We start from the raw sequence: 22,798 nt of genomic DNA on the forward strand, positions 1-22,798 counted from the left end.
AAAGAAACTAATAATAAATAATAAACCAGGTTGGAAGAGACCTTCAAGATCATCACATCCAACCCATCAACCAATCCAACACCACCTAAACAACTAACCCATGGCACCAAGCACCCCATCAAGTCTCCTCCTGAACACCTCCAATGATGGTGACTCCACCACCTCCCCAGGCAGCCCATTCCAATGGGCAATCACTCTCTCTGTGTAGAACTTCCTCCTAACATCCAACCTAAACCTCCCGTGGTGCAGCCTGAGACTGTGTCCTCTTTTTCTGCTACTGGCTGCCTGGGAGAAGAGACCAACCTCTGCCTCTCTACAACCTCCCTTCAGGGAGCTGTAGAGAGCAACAAGGTCACCCCTGAGTCTCCTCCTCTCCAGGCTAAGCAACCCCAGCTCCCTCAGCCTCTCCTCACAGGGCTGTTTTCCAAATCCCTCACCAACTTTGCTGCCCTTCTCTGGACACCTTCCAGCAAGTCAACCTCCTTCCTAAACTGAGGGGCCCAGAACTGGACACAGGACTCAAGGTGTGGCCTAACCAGTGCAGAGTACAGGGGCAGAATGACCTCCCTGCTCCTGCTGGCCACACTGTTCTTGATGCAGGCCAGGATGCCATTTGTCCCATTCTGCTGAAACCTGAATGCTTAAAGCAAGCCTACACCTCTCAAGCACTCATGCAAGTAACTGCATGCAGGGAACGTGCAAACCCAACACCTACCTCCACTTTCCACCTTTGGAAAGAAATACAGGCAGGTAAACCAACAACCTTTCCTTTGACTTTCAAATTGAAGCAGAGAAACAAGTGTGCATCACCTGCCAAAACACCAGCCTGAAATCTAATCATCTTTAATTACCTCTGAAAGACTACAGAGTCAAACTCAATAATGCTGGAGCATCACTCACAAGGGAGGGGGGAAAAAAACCCAATTTCCTATTTCAAAACAATTCTATTTCCATATTTTTGCACTTCAGAAGGTTGCTCCTTGCATACTAAAGCACTCCTTATTCCCACAGGGACTGAGCTCATAGGCAAGGGAACCTGTAAGGTATGAACACCTGCGAAGTACAAACCCGTCTTCCCACACTGCAGTCAAGTGCACTTTGTGGATCTGCTGCTCAAGTCCCAGCACAAATGATTTTGCAGCTTCCATCTCATGCAATCAGGCTGGACACCAAGAATTTCTGCCACCCAAGGCAGGCAAGGAATACTTCCTATGGACAGTTCTTTGAAATGGAACAGAAGAGAGCAAGCAAAAAGAAAACCAGGAAGTGCCCTACCCTAAAAATACCCAAAGGGTCTAGAATTCCACTGTAATAGGCTGTCTTTGGAGATAGCTCTTTCTAAAGAGGAACCTGATGAGGTTCAACAAGGAGAAGTGCAGAGTCCTGCACCTGGGGAGGAAGAAGAAACTGCAGCAGGACAGGTTGGGAGGGGATCTGCTGGAGAGCAGCCCTGTGGTGAAGGACCTGGGAGTGCTGGTGGACAACAAGCTCTGCAGGGGACAGCAATGTGCCCTGGGGGCCAAGAAGGCCAAGGAGGTCCTGGGGTGCATTGAGAGGAGTGTGTCCAGCAGATCCAGGGAGGTGCTCAGTTGCACCCTGGGATAGGACAAAGGGCAGTGGATGTAAATTATAGCACAGGAGGTTCAATCTCAACATGAGGAACAACTTCTTTACCGTAAGGGTCACAGAGCACTGGAAGAGAGAGCACTCCCCAGAGAGGTTGTGGAGTCTCTGGAGCCTTTCCAGCCCTGCGTGGATGTGTTCCTGTGTGACCTGTGCTGGATTCTCTGGTCCTTCTCTGGCATGGGGGTTGGACTGCAAGATCTCCTGAGGTCCCTTCCATCCTCTTCATGACTTTTCTCTCTTCAGCTTCTCTGAAGTTCTACGGCTCTATTTCCTGTTCACTTCCCCACCCCCACTCCCCTCAGTCCTTCCTGTCAGACGTGCATCAACAAATACACTGCAGTTACAACTCTCAGCATCTGACTGCATTCTAAGAACACACAAAACCTCAGAGATCTGAGCTGAACAGGTGCTGAAGAGGATTGAGAGGAAAAAAAAACCCAACACCCTAACACTTAAGACAGCCATTTGGTTACTTACATTGTTGTTGCGTGTTTCTACCGCCGGAAACTTCCTGACTATGAACTTGACAGCAGACTCCAGGTTTTTGTCAATGAGATAGGAAGGTTTGGCTTTGGGGTCACCACATGCCTAGGGGAAAAAAAAACAACACAACAGCACATGAAGTGAAAAACACCCATCATCCAGCTACAAGCTCAGTGACAGTGGCAAATCTGCAGACAAACCAGAAAGAGTCTTTGGGGGGGGGTTTTGGTTTTTGCTTTTTTTGAGTGAGCAGGTGATAGAATGAAAGGCAAAGTGCAGGGACTGTCACAGCTGAAATATGCAATGGCAAACAGTACAGAGATGCTCTTCTACTGAAAAAGATGCATGGAAGTATCAAAGCAGTTAGTGCAGAACAGCAGTGAAGGGTGGGGTGGGGGGGAAACTCAATCCTAAAAGAAGGAGGAAATAAAAAAAGCCAAACGAAAATGAAACAAAAACATGGTTTCCTTCTCATTCTATTTGCTGGTTTGAGGTAGTGTTGTGTTCATCTGCAGTTAACAGACTGTTAGAGAGTTCAGTCGTGGCATCATCTGTGGAGGACAGTGCTGGGCACGTGAAATGATCAAACTATCCTCGGTGAACCAAAACTAGGAGCCCCAGCCCCCCCCCACCCCCCATCGGCCTGCGTTCAATTTCTCGTGCCGTCGCTTCCCTGCCGAGGCCATTTTTCCACCCCGCCATAAAAACCCAGCAGTACTTGCCTAGAGAATCCTATTTCCTTAGATAAAGGCCAGAGGCTCTGCTCATTGTCTTTTGCTCCTACAGCAGCACTGTGCTTTGAAAGCAGCGATCCAAGAGGTCTCGCTTCAGTTCGGAACAGAAGCGGCGCCGGAGCGCGCGGTCTCTTCCGTAACTTACGGAGGCACGTTGGGGGAAACGGCTTCCGGGGACGAAGGGCTGACAAAGGTGCACCTAGAGCTCCTGTGCATGCTGTCAGACACACTACTCCTCCACTACTCTGACTAGCAAGCCATGCTCTGCCATGGAGAGTTTGGAGGAAAAGAGACTTGAAAGCAGCGTTACTTACGTGACGCTCAGATGGCTCTCTCTCCACCCTCCCTTCTCAAAATGTTCCACTTGAGTTTTAAGAGTCCTCTTCAGGGATTTTTTTGCCCCCCCAACTCCCCTCCAACGTACTCCAGTTTAGTTTTAAAACTTAAGGGAGTTCCTGCCCTCCCCCCAAAAATATCCAGTTTTAGTTTTAGGAGTCCTCTTAAGGGATTTTTGTCTCAAAATATTTGGGTTGTAGTTTTAAGAATCACAGAATTGTCAGGGTTGGAAGGGGCCTCAAGGATCAGCCAGTTCCAACCCCCCTGCCATGGCCAGGGACACCTCACACTACAGCAGCTTGCTCACAGCCACATCCAGCCTGGCCTGAAAAACCTCCAGGCATGAGGCTTCCACCACCTCCCTGGGCAACCTCTGCCAGTCTCTCACCACCCTCATGGGGAAGAACTTCTTCCTAACATCCAATCTCAATCAACCCATTGCTAGTTTTTTTCCCCCCAGTCCTATCACTCCCTGACACCCTAAGAAGTCCCTCCCCAGCTTTCCTGTAGCCCCCTTCAGATACTGGAAGGCCACAAGAAGGTCTCCTCAGAGCCTTCTCTTCTCCAGACTGAACAACCCCACCCCTTTCAATCTGTTCTCATAGCAGAGCAGCTCCAGCCCTCTGCTCCTCCTCGTGGCCCTTCTCTGGACACCTTCCAGCACCTTCCTGTAATAGGGGCTCCAGAACTGGATGCAGTACTCCATGTGGGGTCTCAGCAGAGTGGAGCAGAGGGGGAGCATCCCCTCCCTCAACCTGCTGGCTTGCTGCAGCCCAGGCTCCTGCTTGCCTTTCTGGGCTGCAAGTGCACACTGCTGGCTCCTGTTGAGCTTCTCATCCAGCGGCACCCCCAGGGCTGCTGAAGAGTCCTCTTAAGGGAGTTTTGGGTTTGTTTGTTTTTTCCCTAAGAGGAGTTTCATGTCTCATGCAAAAACTGATAACAAATAAAAAAGAAAAGAACAGGAGAAAAAAAAAAAAAGAAGATCACATGCTAGGGGCATCTCTCCTGGGCAACAAAGTGAACTCGGATGGCAGCTCCTCTCAGAACTGTGCCACACTGATCTCTGCGACCCGAGCTCGCGGACTTTGTAGAGACAGAAGTCATGGAGTATGAGACCGGTTCTGAAAGCGGGCAAGCGGGCAAAAGGGAAGGTGAAAAAGCTTTGCAAACCTTCCAGACTTGTCCTTGCTGGGGAAGCAGCATAATAAAAACAAACAAAAGAGAGAAACAAACAAACAAAAAAAATTACACACAAACAAGTCACTCTTCAGCGCTACAAACCGGTTACATCGCAGTCAGCTAGGGCGCTGTTACCTACATCCAAGGGGAGGCGAGGGCCGGCTGGGTGTTGCTCTAAGCAACACTGGGTGGAGAGGAGTCTAACACTCACAAGCAACTCGGCAAGCACTTAACAGAGCTTGCCTCTGGTGCAAGGTGCTGGGTTGGGAGGTGGGACTTCTAAGAGGGTTTCCAAACTAAGTTCGGGGGGGGGAGGGGGGGGGGATAATGGAATAACAAAAGGAGTTAACAAGCATCACATGCAACTACGGGGGGGGGGAGGGGGAGAAAAGGAGAGAAACTCAGTGAAGTTTTACATACCTGAAAAAGAAACGGGAGCCAAGAAAAAAAAAAACAAAAGAGTCATTATTAGAAGTTTCTAACACCCCCTGGCAGCAGCATGTGGCCATCATGATGGTCTAGGCGTGAGGTCTACCCAGACAGGTTGGACTCGATGATCCTTGGGGGTCTCTTCCAACCTTAGTTATACTGTGAGACTGTGCTCGTGTGCTAACACCCACACTGGCTGGGGATTTTTTTTGACACACCCCCCCCCCCCCCCCCCCCCCCCAAATGCTAAATTTTATCTTTACAATTACAAGAGGAATTTATCAGCAACATGCACAGGATCAGCTAGCGACCAAATGGTTGCTTTGATTCTCAGCACGTGCCCCAGAGTTGAGTCTGTACACATTTTTAAAGCCTTTAACACAATTGCCAAGGCACAGATAATCACAGAAACATCCAGGTTGGAAAAGGCCCTCAAGATCACCAAGTCCAACCCAGAACTCTGCTCTGCAAGAATACAAAATTAACCAGGTTGGAAAAGAGCTTCAAATTCATGAAGTCCAACCTATCACCCAACAACATCCAATCAACTCACCCATGGCACCGGGTGCCTCATCCAGGCTGGTTTTAAACACTGCCAGGGATGGTGACTCCACCACCTCTCTGGGCAGCACATCCCAATGGCCAATCTCTCTTGCTGGGAAGAATTTCTTCCTCACATCCAGCCCAAACCTCCCCTGGTGCAGCTTGAGACTGTGTCCTCTTGTTCCATCACTACTTGCCTGGGAGAAGAGACCAATCCCCACCTGGATACAGCCTCCCTTCAGGGAGTTGTAGACAGCAATGAGGTCTCCCCTGAGCCTCCTCCTCTCCAGGCTAAGCAACCCCAGCTCCCTCAGCCTCTCCTCATAGGGCTGTGCTCCAGACCCCTCCCCAGCCTTGTTGCCCTTCTCTGGCCACGTTCCAGCAACTCAACATCTTTCCTAACCTGAGGAGCCCAGAACTGGACCCAGGACTCAAGGTGTGGCCTAACCAGTGCTGAGGTTCAGTTGGCCACCGAACCTTATCGCCGCCTTATACAAGCACCACCTTTAAATCCATCCAGGCTTGGGGACTCCACCACCTCCCTGGGCAGCACATTCCAATGCCTGAATTGTTAATGCTGTGAAGAGGTGGCAAAAAGCTAAACAAGGCACATTTCAAACTGAAGTCTTAATTAAGTGGGAGTCGTGGGCTCATCAGAATCTGTGTCAAGAGTGTTTCCATTTGCTGCTCTTGGCCACGCGTTATCTAACTTCATGGAAAGAAAGAGCACAAAGTAAGAAAACAGCTTCACAGACAGAGTGTATTTGGGGCCTGTTCCACTCCAGTTTGGTGGCTCTAATACAGGAGATGAGAAATCTGCCACAGTTAATACTTCCCATACTTTTCAGTCCAAATTCAAACACTGCTTCCACAAACAAGCCTCATTCTTCCTAGCAACATGGGTTTTTTTTTTCCTCTCCTATAAATCAGCTCTGAAACATTGACTAAATATCACAGAACCAACCAAGTTGGAAGAGACCTCCAAGATCATCAAGCCCAACCCATCACCCAACCCAATCTAATCAACTAGACCATGGCACTGAGTGCCTCATCCAGGCTCTTCTTAAACGTTTCTAGGGACATTGACCCCAGGCACCTCCCTGGGCAGCCCATGCTCTACCCAAGCCCTCAGGCACAAATCATCCACACAGCAGCAGACTAACACACACAGCCCTGCATGGCCCCAGGAACTCTGTTCCTAGAGATGATGAATATTATGCTCAACCTCACTGGCAATTCCTTCCATAACTATGAAACTTCAACAGAGAGCTTCTCTCCTTCCCATCTTTTGTTTACCAACACCACACTTCAGACAACTGCATTCTTCCTGCTAAATAAACTACACAAGATTGACCCACAGATAGGAAAGGAAACTGCTGTGAGATGTTAAAGGGATCCTTGATACTTTCCAACATTCTGAAGGGCTTGGGGGTGCAGGTGGATGAGAAGCCAGCAGTGAGCACTTGCAGCCCAGAGAGCCAAGCAGAGCCTGGGCTGCAGCAAGAGAAGTGTGGCCAGCAGGGCCGGGGAGGGGATTCTGCCCCTCTGCTCCACTCTGCTGAGACCCAAGCAAGGATGATCAGAGGGTTGGAGCACCTCTGCTATGAGGACAGAGCGAGAGAGTTTGGGCTATCCAGTCTGGAGAAGGGAAAGCTCCAAGACGACCTTCTTGTGGCCTTCCAGTATCTGAAGGAGGCTACAGGAAAGCTGGGGAGGGACTTTTTAGAGTGTCAGGGTGTGACAGGACTAGGGGGGAATGGAGCAAAACTAGAAATGGGTAGACTGAGATTGGATGTCAGGAAGAAGTTCTTCCCCATGAGGGTGGTGAGACACTGGCAGAGGTTGCCCAGGGAGGTGGTGGAAGCCTCATCCCTGAAGGTTTTTCAGGCCAGGCTGGATGTGGCTGTGAGCAAGCTGCTGTAGTGTGAGGTGTCCCTGGCCATGGCAGGGGGGTTGGAACTGGCTGATCCTTGAGATCCTTTCCAACCCTGACACTTCTGTGATTCTACCTTCTAAAAAGATGTCTAAGCCTACCTAAGTGAACTGAAGAAAAAGAGGACAACAGACACCACTGAATGAGCAGGTCAATGCCTTCACCTTCCCTGGCCCATATTCCACTGCAGCTCAGCTCCTTTCTAAGAACTGATGCTTGACTGCTAGCTGTTATTGCATCAATTCAATCTGCATCCATCCTGCTTCAGCATCACCGTGTCAAGAAGTCCACGTAGACTTAAATCTCTCCTAGAATGCCAAACAGACCTATGGAGCACAAGCTCCTCACAGTTTACTCAAGAAAGCACAGAAGGAGGAAAAATATCAACCTTAATCCTAGCACTTTAACCCAAGTGTGTGAAAGTGTGATAAGGCACATAACCACAATTTGGCACTGCAGACAGAACGAAGACATTGAGGCCAATGGTCTCAGAATGGAGATAAGAAAGGGAGCTTCTGCTTTAATTGTTGGATTAGTCACTAGAAAATCCCTTGTCAGGACTGTGATACTGGCACATATGTGATATTGACCCTATACCTTGGGGTGCAACACAAAAAAGATCCCTGTCAATGCTAGAGAGCTGGAGATGGCAAACAGAATTTTGGGTCAGACAAATGCAGCAGCAGCCCTCTCTCAAAACAGCCTCAGACACCACTTTTTCCTCCAAGTATAGGCTGCAAGAAGCTTTTGTAGTTTCTTATCTAGGAACACACACCAAACAAACCCCCCCACACACACACACAAAAACCCCCAAACAAAACAAAAACACCAACAAGACAAAACAAAACCCAAAACTCACAAAAAACCCCAACCCAACCAACCAACCAGGGACCCCAAAGAAACAAAAATCCAAAGGCAATGGAGCAGAAAGGTCACACTTTTTGAGCACTGGGAAGAAATTCAGGAGTTAAAACAAAAGCTCTTGCTAGTGCAGCATTCATGGAACACAGCTCTGAAGCTATGGGATTCCAGCTGCTTCAGCCTGGCAATCTTACACTGAAAGAATCTCCCAGCAGTGAGCTCTGAATTCTTTTGCACATAACTGAACAGCTGTCAAGCAGTTATGCAGAAAAAGATGCTGCAAAGCTACCATCAGAGGCTAACCTAAGACACTAAAAAAACCCTCCACCCTAACATTAAAAATCAAGCTACACTGCACTGCCTTCCACAGCACTTCAGAACTGGGATCCTGCTACAACAAGCTGTCACCTAAGTGAATATATACACAGAATCACAGAAACATTCAGGTTGGGAAAGACCCTCAGCATCACCAAGTCCAACCCAGAGCCCTACTCTACAAGGATCACCCCTAAACCACAGCCCCAAGCACCACATCCAAACCACCTTCAAACACATCCAGCCTTGGGGACTCCACCACCTCCCCAGGCAGCACATTCCAAGCCCTGACCACTCTTGCCATGAAAAAGTTCTTCCTCCTGTCCAGTCTGAAGCTGCCCTGCTGCAGCTTGAGGCTTTTCCCTCTTCTTCTATGGCTAATGACCTGTGAGAAGAGACCAGCACCAACCCCTCCACAACCTCCTTTCAGGGAGCTGTAGAGAGCCATGAGGCCTCCCCTCAGCCTCCTCTGCTTCAAACTAACCATCCCCAGCTCCTTCAGTTGCTCCTAACCAGATTTCTTCTCCAGACCCTTCCCAGCTTCCTTGCCCTCCCTCCAGCACCTCCACATCTCTTTTGTATTGAGGAGCCCAAACCCAGGCACAACACTCAAGATGTGGCCTCCCCAGAGCTGAGTACAAAGAGACAATCAACAAAAACCTGCTTGAGGTCTACATTTGTAAGGAGCCTCTAAAGCACAGCCCAGAATCTAGCAGAACTGTCTTTGGCCCAAAAGATGCCAACTTTAAGAAACACAGGAGAGATCTTTTGCTCCAGTACAATTACAGCTATCACCACAAAACCCAAAGCTTAACATTTTGTTTCTTACTTGAAGGCAGTGGATATTGGAGGACACACAAAGGAATCGATGAACAGAACTCCAACATACATTGAGCTGATATGACAGGAACCAAGGGATGGTTGCATTCAGGTACAAGCACTATCAAACCTGAACACCACAGCACAACCTACAGGGTACAAACTTGCACTTAGAACACTTGAACTTCACTCATGGCCTTTACATAAACCTGCCACAGGTCTTTGAGTAAGATCATTGGGAAGCATTACCTGAGTTATATGGTGTAGGATGATTAAAAAACCACCCAAATATGCTACAGTGTTATGGAAATGCCTTTTATCTCATGGCAGCATAGAAGTGTCAGGGTGGGAAGGGACCTCAAGGACCATACAGTTCCAACCCCCCTAGCATGGGCAGGGATACCTCACACTACAGCAGCTTGCTCACAGCCACATCCAGCCTGGCCTGAAAAACCTCCAGGGATGAAGCTTCCTCCACCACCCCCCCGGGGCAACCTCTTCCAGTCTCTCACCACCCTCATGGGGAACAACTTCTTCCTAACATCCAATCTCAATCTCCCCTCCTCTAGCTTGGATCTATCCCCCCCCAGTCCTACCACTCCCTGACACCCTCAAAAGTCCCTCTCTAGCTTTTTTTGTAGCCCCCCAACAGATACTGGAAGGCCCCAAGATCTCCTCAGAGCCTTCTCTTCTCCAGACTGAACAACCCCAACTCTCTCAGTCTGTCTCCAGAGCAGAGCAGCTCCAGCCCTCTGCTCATCCTCGTGGCCCTTCTCCAGACACCTTCCAGCACCTCCAGAGCCTTCCTGGAATAGAGGCTCCAGAACTGGACACAGAGCTCCAGCTGTGGTCTCAGCAGAGTGGAGCAGAGGGGCAGAATCCCCTCCCTGGCCCTGCTGGCCACACTTCTCTTGCTGCAGCCCAGGCTCTGCTTGGCTCTCTGGGCTGCAAGTGCTCCCTGCTGGCTCCTGTTGAGCTTCTCCTCCCCCAGCACCCCCAAGGCCTTTTCTTCAGGGCTGCTCTCAAGCCAGTCCCTGCCCAGCCTGTATCAGTGCTTGGGATTGCCTGTTGCCAGCTGCAGGACCTTGCACTTGGTCTTGTTGAACTTCTTTCTTTTTCTTGCTAAGCCCGGCCTATTTCAAACGATTAGCAGGGCTGTTTCCCACTTTGAGAGAAACAAGTCCTATATTTGTCCCCCAAAACCTCCCACATCAGCAGATAATCATGAAGCAAGTCATATTTTGTTTCAATTTAACATGGGCTTATTGCTTCTTGATGTACTGCTGCTGCAGACTCGAGATAACACACTGCTGAAGCACAGTTCCACTGGGCTGTGACAACACATCCTGGGAGCCCACCTTCAGCCAACAAATCACCTCACCTTCAGGTTTCACTTACAAGTGAAAAGCTGTGTGGCTTGAACCAATTAAATTGATGGGATCTTAACAACAGCCCAAAAGATGCCAGCTCCTGAGCTTGCAATTCCCACAACTAAATGGGAAAAGCTCCTGCACATTTACTACAGCACATTCTCCTGGCACACAAGGCAGGCAAGCACAGGAAAAGTGTTCTGCTGTCCTTCTAAGAGCTGCTGGTAGCAAGGACTTCACCCTAAAAAGGCATCTATAGGTTTAAATGCCTGGTCTGTGCTATGTATCCTAGAAATTACATTAATAGCTGGCAAAGAAACCTTCAGAGAGAGAGACAGGTTGATTATGGCCAGTAGATTTCTGCAGGATAAAGCATATTATTTGTTCTTTGTTTCTGGCATGCATTTAAAAGAAAAGAGATTGTCAAGTGACAACCTCCACTCATAAGAAGGAGAGAGAGGTGAATAATCAATAAAGACTTGATCTGAGTGGTAAATGTATAAGGAAATAGTTCCTTTTGCATTTTCCTTAACATGTATCATGAAGCCTACCTCCTACAACTGCTTTTTAGCTCTTATGGAAGCCTAAGTTTGTTGAACAAGCTGGACACAGAGAAGCTTTGAGAATGAAGCCTTTGGAAATTTATTGTATTAAACCAAAAACCAACTACCCTAACCACCTACCACCACCCCAACCCTCCTACCCACCAACCCTCCTACCCACCTACCCACCAACCCTCCTACCCACCAACCCTCCTACCCACCAACCACCTACCCACCAACCACCTACCCACCAACCACCTACCCACCAACCCACCAACCACCTACCCACCAACCCACCTACCAACCACCTACCCACCAACCCACCTACCAACCCACCTACCCACCAACCCACCTACCAACCCACCAACCCACCAACCCACCTACCCACCTACCCACCAACCCACCAACCACCTACCCACCAACCCACCTACCCACCTACCAACCACCTACCCACCAACCCACCTACCAACCACCTACCCACCAACCCACCTACCAACCCACCAACCCACCAACCCACCTACCCACCAACCCACCACCTACCCACCAACCCACCAACCACCAACCCACCAACCCACCAACCCACCTACCCACCAACCCACCACCAACCCACCAACCACCTACCCACCTCATGTTTAACATCTTTGTTGGTGACATGGGCAGTGCATTGAGTACACCCTCAGCAAGTTCACACCAAGCTGGAATGTGTCCCAGACAAGGGCCACAAGGATGAGCAGAGGGCTGGAGCACCTCTCCTATAAGGACAGACTGAGAGAGCTGGGGTTGTTCAGTCTGCAGAAGAGAAGGCTCCAAGGAGGTCTTGCTGTGGCCTTCCAGTATCTGAAGGGGGCTATAGGAAAGCTGGGGAGGGACTTTTTAGGGTGTCAGATAGTGATAGGACTGGGGGGAATGGAGCAGGCTGCTCAGGGAGGTGGTGGAAGCCTCATCCCTGGAGTTTTTAAAGCCAGGCTGGATGTGGCTCTGGGCAACTTGATGTGAGGTGTCCCTGCCCATAGCAGGGGAACTGGATGATCCTTGAGGTCCCTTCCAACCCTAACAATTCTATGATTCTAATCTTGATGTAGGTTGTTAATGAAAAGAATGACTGGAACCAGAGTTAAGACACACCCCAGTGAGAGCCAGCTGAACCACAGTCTGACCACAAGCTCTTGGTAAGAGTTCCCTAATATGGCTGTCCATCTGCCTTCATCATTACCATTTCATCCAGACTGCACTTCCTCAGATTGTTCATGAGAACAATCAGATGAGGTCACATCAACAACCTCGCTGAGGCCAGTGTGTAAAACATCCACCAAGCTGTCCAGAGATATATTCACACTGTCCTCTTGTGACCTATTCATCACATATGGGGCAGGTGAAAGACAAAGAACAAAAAAGCAAGGAAGAGAATTTTCACTGCCACAAAACTTTGCTTAAATGTAATTTATAAAGCAACATCTTACTAAAAGAGAGAAATGCCCAGCCTGTTCTCAATCCAAAATGGAAACTGTTACAGACTTTTTAGCTCTCTCTCCCCTGCACACAGTCCTACAAATCTCTTGCAACTAAAGCTGGATTTGTTTGGGTGACAAGGCAAACGAACAGTAACTGAGGGAGGTGGGGGGCAGGTGATCTGCAGTTCACAGGATCAGAGTATGGTAGGGGTTGGATGGGACCTCTAGAGATCTTCCAGTCCACCCCCCCAGCCAGAGCAGGAGCAGAGAATCCAGCACAGGTCACATAGGAACACATCCAGACAGGGATGGAAAGCCTCCAGAGAAGGAAATTCCACAACCTCTCTGGGCAGCCTCTTCCAGGGCTCTGGGACCCTCACAGTGAAGAAGTTCCTCCTCATGTTGAGGTGGAACCTCCTGTGCTGGAGTTTCCATCCAGTGCCCCTTGTCCTATCCCAGGGTGCAACTGAGCAGAGGCTGTCCCCTCCCTCTTGACCCCCAGCCCTCAGATACTGATAGACATTGATCAGATCCCATCTCAGTCTTCTCCTCTCCACACTAAACAGCCCCAGGGCTCTCAGCCTCTCCTCCCCAGGCAGGGCTCCAGTCCCTTCAGCATCCTTGCAGCCTTCCCTTGGACTCTCTCCAGCAGATCCCTGTCCCTCCTGAACTGGGGAGCCCAGAACTGGCTGCAATATTCCAGCTGAGCTCTCAGCAGGGCAGAGTAGAGTTGTAGGCAAAGAATCAATGCAAGACAATTCTGGGCATCTATCCACACACGATACAAAAGCATAAATCCAGCTGGCATTCCCTCCATATATTTTAGAAGATACAGAATTCACCAGGTTGGAAAAGACCTTTGAGACCATCAAGTCCAACCTATCACCCAATCCCATCTAATCAACTAAACCATGGCACTGACTGCCTCATCCAGGAGGGTTTTAAACACTTCCAGTGATGGTGACTCCACCACCTCCCTGGGCAGCACATCCCAATGGCCAATCTCTCCATCTGGGAAGAATTTCTTCCTCACATCCAGCCTAAACCTCCCCTGGTGCAGCTTGAGACTGTCCTCTCCTTCTGTCACTGGTACGCTGGAACAAGAGGCCAATCCCCACCTGGCTACAACCTCCCTTCAGGTAGTTGTGGAGAGCAATAAGGTCTCCCCTGAGCCTCCTCATCTCCATGTAACTGGATTTTTTTTAAGGTATTAAAAGTCTTATTCTTTACAAAATTAGTTGCTTTTCTGAGTTAAAAAGAAGCCAAAACACAAAGAAATGTGAGATGGCATCACTAGTTTGTGCTTGCTTCCTGAGCAAAGGAATTCATGTGTGGTTTTCCTTTTTCTTTTGCCATTGCCAGCAGTGACACAGTTAGTTTGTGGCTTCCTCCTCCTCCTCTTATCAGCTGCACAGGATTCTGAGCTGCTCTTCCAAGATCACAGCCACAAAGCAGAAGAACACATACTGTCATCTTAACCTTTAAAGCAGCGCTGGCATCTGTCAAGCACTGGCAGAAATACTGCTCCAGTGACCTGGGGACATTACCCTGCTTTCCAATACCAACCTTACATTTCAGAAGTAGGATTATTGGTGAGCTTTTCCTCAGAGCTCAAAGCTCAGTGTCAAAAGGGTGATCTAATCCAACATCCTCCCAAACTTCAGAGCTCTGCAGATTGGAAACTTCTCCCTGTTCCGTCAGCCACCTAAAATATCTTCAACTTTTTACCTCATGAAGCACTTCAGTGCCTGAGCAAAATGGATCAACTGGCTCTGTTAAACAGACCTGGCTTTTACCACCATCCCTTGCAATCATTTAGAGTTTGCCAAGAAGACCTGTCCAGTTTTGGAATTCTGGGGGCCTTTTTCTTCACCCCCAATCTCATAAGCAATGTAAAAAGCTGAGTTAAGACTGGACTTCAGCTCAGCTGTGGCTGATCTGACCAACTTGCCATCATTTTTCCAGAGGAGACTTGATGCAGCCCTCCTCCCTCCCTCCTCTTGCTATTTTAAGAGTATGTCCTTTAACTGCTGCAGAAGAGAAAATCAAGAGGAAAACAAGAAGTCCTCAGTCTTTAGAATGGTAAGAAAGTAACACAGAATCACAGAATTGTCAGAGTTGGAAAGGACCTCAAGGCTCAGCCAGCTCCAACCCCCCTGCCATGGCCAGGGACACCTCACACTACAGCAGCTTGCTCACAGCCACATCCAGCCTGGCCTGAAAAACCTCCAGGGATGAGGCTTCCACCACTTCCCTGGGCAATCTCTTCCAGTCTTTCACCACCCTCATGGGGAAGAACTTCTTCCTGACATCCAATCTCAATCTACCCATTGCTAGTTTTGCTCCATCCCCCCCAGTCCTATCCCCACCTGACACCCTCAAAAGTCTCTCACCAGCTTTCCTGTAGTCCACCTCAAATACTGGAAGGCCACAAGAAGGTCTCCTCAAAGCCTTCTCTTCTCCAGACTGAATAACCCCAACTCTCTCAGTCTGTCTTCATAGCAGAGCAGCTCCAGCCCTCTGGTCGTCCTCATGGCCCTTCTCTGGACACCTTCCAGCACATCCAGATCCTTGTAATAGGAGCTCCAGAACTGGACATCCTCACTACAGGTGAAAATCCAATATTCCCATTACTGCCTCTTTAAACAACTAACTGGCAATTAATCACCTTCTAAATGACTTTAAATCTAGCTTCTAGCTTCAGTAGGATTGGGACCACATTGTTCATTTGGAATGATAAAGATAAAGTCACCTAAAGCCCCTCCAAACACTTACTCTATTCCTTATCTATCACTTCAGTTTTGTGGCTCAAACCTAAGAACTGGCTGAAGATTCTCATTTTTCAGATGCTATGCAACCACCAAGAGTGAAACTCAAAAGAGTTTGTTTTGTTAATGATACCTTTAACAAAAAACCCTGCAAATGTACAGCCTGTGCTGTGAAGAATAGGGGGATATTGCTAGCAAAGTAATTAATGCCAAATAAGAGGCTCAGCATGTTTGAATAACACATGCTCTAAATAATTCAAACCCTTAATATTTATCCTTAGCAGATCTGTTGACAGTAGCACTGCTTCGACACTGGGGACTGAGCTGCTGGAGAGCAGGGGAGGGGAAAAGGACCTGGGGGTCCTGGTGGATGGGAGGTTGACCATGAGCCAACAATGTGCTCTGGTGGCCAAGAAGGCCAATGGCATCCTGGGGTGGGTTAGAAGGGCTGTGGTGAGTAGGTCTAGAGAGGACTCGATGATCTTTGAGGTCTCTTCCAACCTTGGTGATACTGTGGTTAATCTGCCCCTCTGCTCTGCCCTGGGGAGGCCACATCTGGAATATGGTGTCCAGTTCTGGGCCCCTCAGTTCAAGAAGGACCTCAGAGAACTGCTTGGAAGAGTCCAGCACAGAGCCACAAAGATGCTGAAGGCAGTGGAACATCTTCCTCTCAAGGGGAGCCTGAAGGAGCTGAGGGCTCTGGAGCTTGGAGAGGAGGAGCCTGAGAGGTGACCTCATTGTGTTGATAAAGATGCACAGGTTGCAGGGTGATGCCCAATGCCAGCACAAGGGGCAATGGTGGAAGTTGAGGCATAGGAAGTTTAATGGAAACAGGAGGAAGAATTCTTTCCCTGTGACAGAGCCCTGGAGCAGGCTGCCCAGGGGGGTTGTGGAGTCTCCCTCTCTGGATATACTCAAACCCCACCTGGATGTGTTGCTGTGTGACCTGTTCTAGGTGCTCCTGCTCTGGCAGGGGGGGTTGGACTGGATGAGCTTTTGAGGTCCCTTCCAGCCCCTAACATTCTGTGATTCCACATTCATCAAAATCCCACACTCTTGATTTGCTCTGCCTAAATCTACACTTCAGCTACTTAAGGATGAAACCTCTTACTGTAAAGACTTCCTGGTATCCAACAGCTTTCTAAACAAACAAAAGCCAGGCCCACAGAGAACAGAACAGAACCACTCCTAACAATACACTGCTCTGACAGCACTGGCAGCATTACACAAAGCTTACCAACACAGCCATGGTCTGCTCTGCAAGGTAACCACAGAACCCAAACATCACCTGAGCCAGGATGGCATGGAAAACAACCCAACAACATTTCCTGCTGTCTTGGATTCACAGAAGTTTAGCCACAGGCAAGTAATACAACTGAGGTCCATGGGAAACAGCCAGCCAGCTGCTAGGCTGGATCACTGAGGATGAATTCTTTAAAAGGAGATCTTTAAGAGTAAGGACTAAGGGTAAGTTCAGGACTAATCCTGGTCTTAAAAGCCAACCTTCAAATTAACAGCAACAAGAAACCCACCTCCACACGGACCCAACCTGATTTTGTCTCATCATCCAGGACCACCTTTCCATATCTTTCCACATCCCTCTGAGGCAAGACCTCCTACATCCACAGACTCCACTTAACAAACAAACACACTTGAGACTATTTCAGAAGACAACATCAGCACAGCAGGTCAGTAAGCAGGAAATGATGAACAGTTAATAAATATAAGCACACCACCATCAACACTGAACTTCATATAGGAAGGTGAAGTATCTAAAAGGAGTGAGGAACTTGGCTTTAATAACTCCTGCAATTCCTTGGGAAGCAGAATTGTCCTGCTTCGTGTCTAAGAGTCAAGAAAGATCTTAATCCTTTAAAACCTCCACTCCCTAGGCAGCATCTACAGCAATCTGCACAGCAGCTACAAATATTCACCTCTCACTTCCTCTTATTAAAACAAGTCTTAACCATTTCCTCTAACCACAATACCACAGATTGCTTGCTTCTCTCTGGCAACTCAAGTTTCGATACCATCTTCACTAGAGGAAGCTACGAGAACCTTGCACAGCACTTTTGGAGTGGGCTGAAGAGAGAGATTCACAACTAAAACACAGTAACCAAACCCGAGACTTCTGGGGCTCACCATTAAAGCATTACAGTTATCACTGCCTGCTTAGTCTGGAGAACAGAAGGCTGAGAGGGGATCTGATCAATGTCTGTCAATAGCTGAGGGGAGGTGTCAAGTGGAGGGGGCCAAGTTCTTTTGGGTGGTGCACAGCAATAAAGGAAGAAACAACAGGTTCAAGCTTGAACATAGAAGGTTTCACCTCAACACGAGGAGAAACTTCTTGCCAGTGAGGGTGACAGAGGCCTGGAGCAGGCTGCCCAGAGAGGTTGTGGAGTCTCCTTCTCTGGAGACTTTCCAAACCCCCACCTGGATGCATTCCTGTGCAGACTACCCTGGGTGATGCTGCTTTGGCAGGGGGGTTGGACTGGATGATCTCTGGAGGTCCCTTCCAACCTCTACTGTACTGTGATACTGTCAAGCAGGCCTAACTGCAGCTTAATGCAACACCTCTTTGACTCACAAATCACTGTATGAATACACAGAGCTGTGCCTGGGGCAGTTCCAGATTCACAGAAGTGTATGTGGCACAGTATGCAGCCACTTGGTCATGCCTCCTCCCTCCCTGTGTGCAAGACCTACGCAATTTTGGACTTGGTTCATGGCATATGCAGGCAAAAAACAGACAGCAGAGGTGTCACCTCTAGTGCTGGTGGCTCCCCTACCAAGAGCCTATCCACTTGCATCACTTCACTGACAGGAGCAATGGCAGAAGCCACCACCATATGGGCAAATGTGCTCAGGACTGCAGATTGCTGCTATCTCAAAGTGCCAGCAGAAACTGTGCCTGTAGGCACTGGACCATGTAATGCAAGCAAACGTCCCTAAACCATCATGCTGGTAACAAGACCAGAGCCCAGGGTCACAATGCTTAAGGCACAGCAACGCCTCAATAGCAGGTTGATCTTTTTCTGCCTCTTTTCCTGCCATCTCCCTCCAAAGCATGACCAATTGCCCTTGCCTGTTTTGCTCCTGATAGATCCCTCAAAGCCTAACAAGCACAGACACAAAGGACTCGCTCATTTTGATGCTGTTCCCTGCAAAGAGGGAGCTTCTGCCTGGCGTTACAAGTGTGATGTACACTGCTACGGTTGTTAAGCTGAGGCAATTTTGCACTGCACAAACCTGCTAACTGCAAGGGACTTGGTTTGTGTCTTGGGAAGACAGGGCACTTGCAATAGCTGAGTGATAATGTTTCATTTATTGCTGCTGGAAGATCTGCCCATCAACTACTGACACTGCTGTGGATCAGCACTGACTTCTACATGCTTCAGCCACTGGGTTGTTGGTTTTTTCTCCTGGAAACAATGTCTTAATTAAATCAACACTGCACTTGGTATAGCCAAGCAGCCCTTTTGCTTTTGGAGTACAGGCCTCCTATATGAGCAAATCAATTTGACCAAACACATCGTCAAGCTTGGATCTATTAGGCAGCAACACTCACAGAATCACAGAGGTTGGAAGACACCTTCAAGATCATCAAGTCCAAACTGTCACCCAACCCTAGCTAATCAACTAGACCATGGCACTGAGTGCCTCATCTTAAAACACCTCCAGGAAGTCAACCCCACCACTTCCCTGAGCAGCCCATCCCAATGGCCAATCTGTCCTGCTGGGAAGAACTTCTTCCTAAAATCAAGCCTAAACTTCCCCCTGCACAGCTTGAGACTGTGTCCTCTCCTTCTGTCACTGGTTGCCTGGGAGAAGAGACCAACCCCCATTTGGCTACAACTTCCCTTCAGGGGGTTGGAGAGAGCAAGAAGGTCTCCCCTGAGCCTCCTCTTCTCCAGGCTAAGCAACCCCAGCTCCCTCAGTCTCTCCCCAGCCTCGTGCTCCAGACCCCTCCCCAGCCTTGTTGCCCTTCTCTGGACAGAACCCGGGGTTCAGAAGTCAGAGTGATGAAGGAAGGACCTAAAACTCCCCAACTCCCTCTGCTCTGACTGCAGCCAGCCGAGCACAGCATGCGAATGACGCTGACATTTTAACGTGCTGAACCTGCTCGTTGCTTGAACATAGCAACTAACGCTTTCTCCTAAGAAAACCCTCACGGAAATAACTGCGTCCAAGGCAAAGCAATTAAAATCCTAACTGCCCTTCATTACTGCCCGTGGATCAAGCAGCCACACACGTGTGTTCAGATGCCGCTTGTCTATCGCACGTAAGGAAAATCGAGCTGCAAGGATGCACAAAGCACCCGGAGAGCAGGGGATGGTCATGAACTACGTTCTTCCGTGCAGCAAAGCGCAACGACTTCCTCCAGAGGAGAAATTCCCCGGAGTACGGAGGCGTAACGCATCCTTTCCCTCACCGCCGAGACCTGCAGCTTCCTGCCCCGCCGAACCCCCTCACCTCTGCCACACACCGATCGAATTCCGTTGGGGAAGGCGGGGTGCTGTTCCGCCACCCACGACAGCTTCAAACATCTGCTGCATCTCACGCTGGGAGCTGCTAAGCAACCGCGCGCCTCGAACTTATTGAAATTAAACTTACTAATTTTACCCCAAACCCTTCCCTCCGGTAGCGACAGGTTTCGCAACTCGGCGTGGGAAAGCCCGGGCTGAGCAGCCAGCTCGCTCCCGTGACTCACGCACGGCGGGGCGGGAGCGGCTCCGGGCGGCACCGGCTGCCGCGGGCGCGGGGGCCGCGCCGGGCCTAGGCCCCGCGGCTGGGGGGCCGGGGCCTGCGGGCGCCGCGCAGCACCGAGCCCGCCTCCCTCCCTCCCTCAGGCCCGCCCTCCAGGTAGCGAGGCGGTGGCCGCCGGGGACGCCCCGGCCCTATCCCGGCGGCCGGGCGCAGCGGCAGAGCTTGGGCGGGCCGGAGCGCCTGACCGCGGCGGCGGCGCGGCTCCTGCCACCTCCCCGCCCTACCTCTCGGGCCCCGCAGCTAGGCCGCAGCGCGACCGGCCGAGCCGCAAGCCGCGCAGAGGTGGCGATGGAGCGCCGGGCCGGCCTGCTGGCGGACAAGCGGGCGGCAGCGGCGGGGATCGCGCCGGGGTGGTTCCTTCCCCGCCCCCCCCCCCCCCCCGCCTCCCCGCCGGGGCCCCCGCACCTTCTTGATGTTGTAGAGCCGGGTGAGCATGCCGACGCCCCGGTCGTTCAGGATGGTGAGCTTCTCCGCCAGCTTCTGCTGGCTCGGCTGCAGCACCGACCGCGACATCTTGCCTGGCTGACTGTGCTCCGCGACCCCGGCCTGGGCCCCGCCGCTCGTAGCCCCGCCGTGGCGCGGCCGCCGAGCACCGGCGCTGCCGCTGCCTTCCGCCCGCTGCCGTCGCCGCCGGCCTCGCTCGCTGCTGCCTCCGCGGGGCGTGGCCTCGGCGGCGCGGTCACGTGGCGCGGCTCTCGGGCACCCCCTGCGGGCGGGCGGGCGCACAGGGCTGGCGGTGTCCCAGGCCGAGCCGCCGCTCCCCTCCCGGCTCCGCGCCGCTGGAAAGCGCCGGGTGGAAGCTTTCGGTCCCGGTTCGTACGGCGGTGAGGCTCTTTCAAGCTCGATTCTTTTGCTGTTGTTCATCGTAGAATGGTAGAGATTGGATGACAGTCTTGTGTAACATCTTTGCTGGCGACATGGACAGCGGCACTGAGGCACCCTCAGCACCAAGCTGTGTGGTGTGGCTGACAGTGGGAGGGAAGGATCCATCCAGAGGCACCTGGACAGGCTGCAGAGCTGAGCCCAAGCCAACCTCATGAGGTTCAACAAGACCAAATGCAAGGTCCTGCAGCTGGGTCAGGGCAATCCCAAGCACCAATACAGGCTGGGCAGGGACTGGCTTGAGAGCAGCCGTGAAGAAAAGGCCTTGGGGGTGCTGGGGGAGGAGAAGTTCAACAGGAGCCAGCAGTGAGCACTTGCAGCCCAGACAGCCAAGCAGAGCCTGGGCTGCAGCAAGAAAAGTGAGGCCAGCAGGGCCAGGGAGGGGATTCTCCCCCTCTGTTCCACTCTGCTGGGACCCCACCTGGAGCACTGTGTCCAGTTCTGGAGCCTCTGTTCTAGGAAGGATCTGGAAGTGCTGGAAGGTGTCCACAGAAGGGCCAGGAGGATGAGCAGAGGGCTGGAGCTGCTCTGCTCTGGAGACAGGCTGAGAGAGTTGGGGTTGTTCAGTGTGGAGAAGAGAAGGCTCTGCCCTGCTGAGACCTCACCTGGAATATTGCATCCAGTTCTGGGCTCCCCAGTTCGAGAGGGACAGGGATCTGCTGGAGAGAGTCCAAGGGAGGGTTCCCAAGGGTGCTGAAGGGCCTGGAGCCCTGCCTGATGAGGAGAGGCTGAGAGCCCTGGGGTTGTTTAGTCTGGAAAGGAAAAGACTGAGAGGGGTTCAAGAGGCAAGGGACAGTTGCACCTTGGGATAGGACAAGGGGCAATGGACGGAAACAGCACAGGAGGTTCTACCTCAACGTGAGGAGGAACTTCACTGTGAGGCTCACAGAGCCCTGGAGCAGGCTGCCCAGAGAGGCTGCGGAGTCTCCTTCTCCGGAGCCTTTCCAGCGCTGTCTGGATGTGTTCCTGTGTGACCTGTGCTGGATTCTATAGTCCTGCTCTGGCAGGGGGGTTGGATTTGATGATCTCCAGAGGTCCCTTCCAACCCCTACCATCCCCTGATCTGTGATCCTGTGGCATCAGCCCATCTCAGTCCTTCGGGGGGGGGGTTAATCTAACAGACTTTTCGACCGCAGAGGCATCCACGTGAGAAGCCGAACCGCAATCAAATTGCCGCTGACCTCGTTCTTCATTTCGGCAGCTGCAAGATAATTTCTGATTCAGAGTAGAACTGGGAAGCAAGCACTCAGAGTTCCAGTCTTGAGTCTGCTGTTGACTCATCCTTTGGCCTTTTATCAGAGGATTTTTTTTCCGTCCAAGAGCAGGGAAAACCTAGCAACAATGTGCTAATGATTAATTGGCTTAGACCCTGACCTTTCACTCCTGGAGTCTGTGGAGAGCATCAGAAATTCAAATGAGTCTTTAAATTCATCAGGCACAAAATGCTAGGCCAGCTCAGAGCACTTAGGGGCTTGGAGCACAAGCCCTATGAGGAGAGACTGAGGGAGCTGGGGTTGCTTAGTCCGGAGAGGAGGAGACTCAGGGGTGACCTTATTGCTCTCTACAACGACCTGAAGGGGGGTTGTAGTGAGGCGGAGGTTGGTCTCTTCTCCCAGGCAACCAGCACCAGAACAAGAGGACACAGTCTCAGGCTGCGTCAGGGGAGGTTTAGGCTGGAGGTTAGGAGGAAGTTTTAGACAGAGAGAGTGATTGCCCACTGGAATGGGCTGCCCAGGGAGGTGGTGGGGTCGCCGTCGCTG

General features: G+C 50.8%; 1 protein-coding gene across 4 annotated transcripts in view; it reads right to left on the reverse strand.

Annotated features, from left to right (window-relative positions):
- Positions 1-20,780, reverse strand: part of NCKAP1 (NCK associated protein 1) — a 92,443-nt gene extending 71,663 nt beyond the window's left edge. For 2 of the 4 annotated variants that reach the window (XM_054177038.1, XM_054177036.1), the window contains exons 1-3: positions 20,562-20,780; positions 4,350-4,367; positions 2,104-2,214 (exon numbers count right to left, since the gene is read on the reverse strand). In XM_054177038.1, the coding sequence (XP_054033013.1) occupies positions 2,104-2,214; positions 4,350-4,367; positions 20,562-20,669 (237 nt within the window). In that variant the 5' untranslated portion in view covers positions 20,670-20,780. The remainder of the gene's footprint in view (positions 1-2,103; positions 2,215-4,349; positions 4,368-20,561) is intronic. The other 2 variants (XM_054177040.1, XM_054177039.1) reach the window with 1 other exon arrangement.
- Between the last annotated feature and the right edge of the window lie 2,018 nt (positions 20,781-22,798).

This window comes from Dryobates pubescens, chromosome 37 (genome assembly GCF_014839835.1).
Source record: "Dryobates pubescens isolate bDryPub1 chromosome 37, bDryPub1.pri, whole genome shotgun sequence".
Classification (NCBI taxonomy): domain Eukaryota; kingdom Metazoa; phylum Chordata; class Aves; order Piciformes; family Picidae; genus Dryobates; species Dryobates pubescens.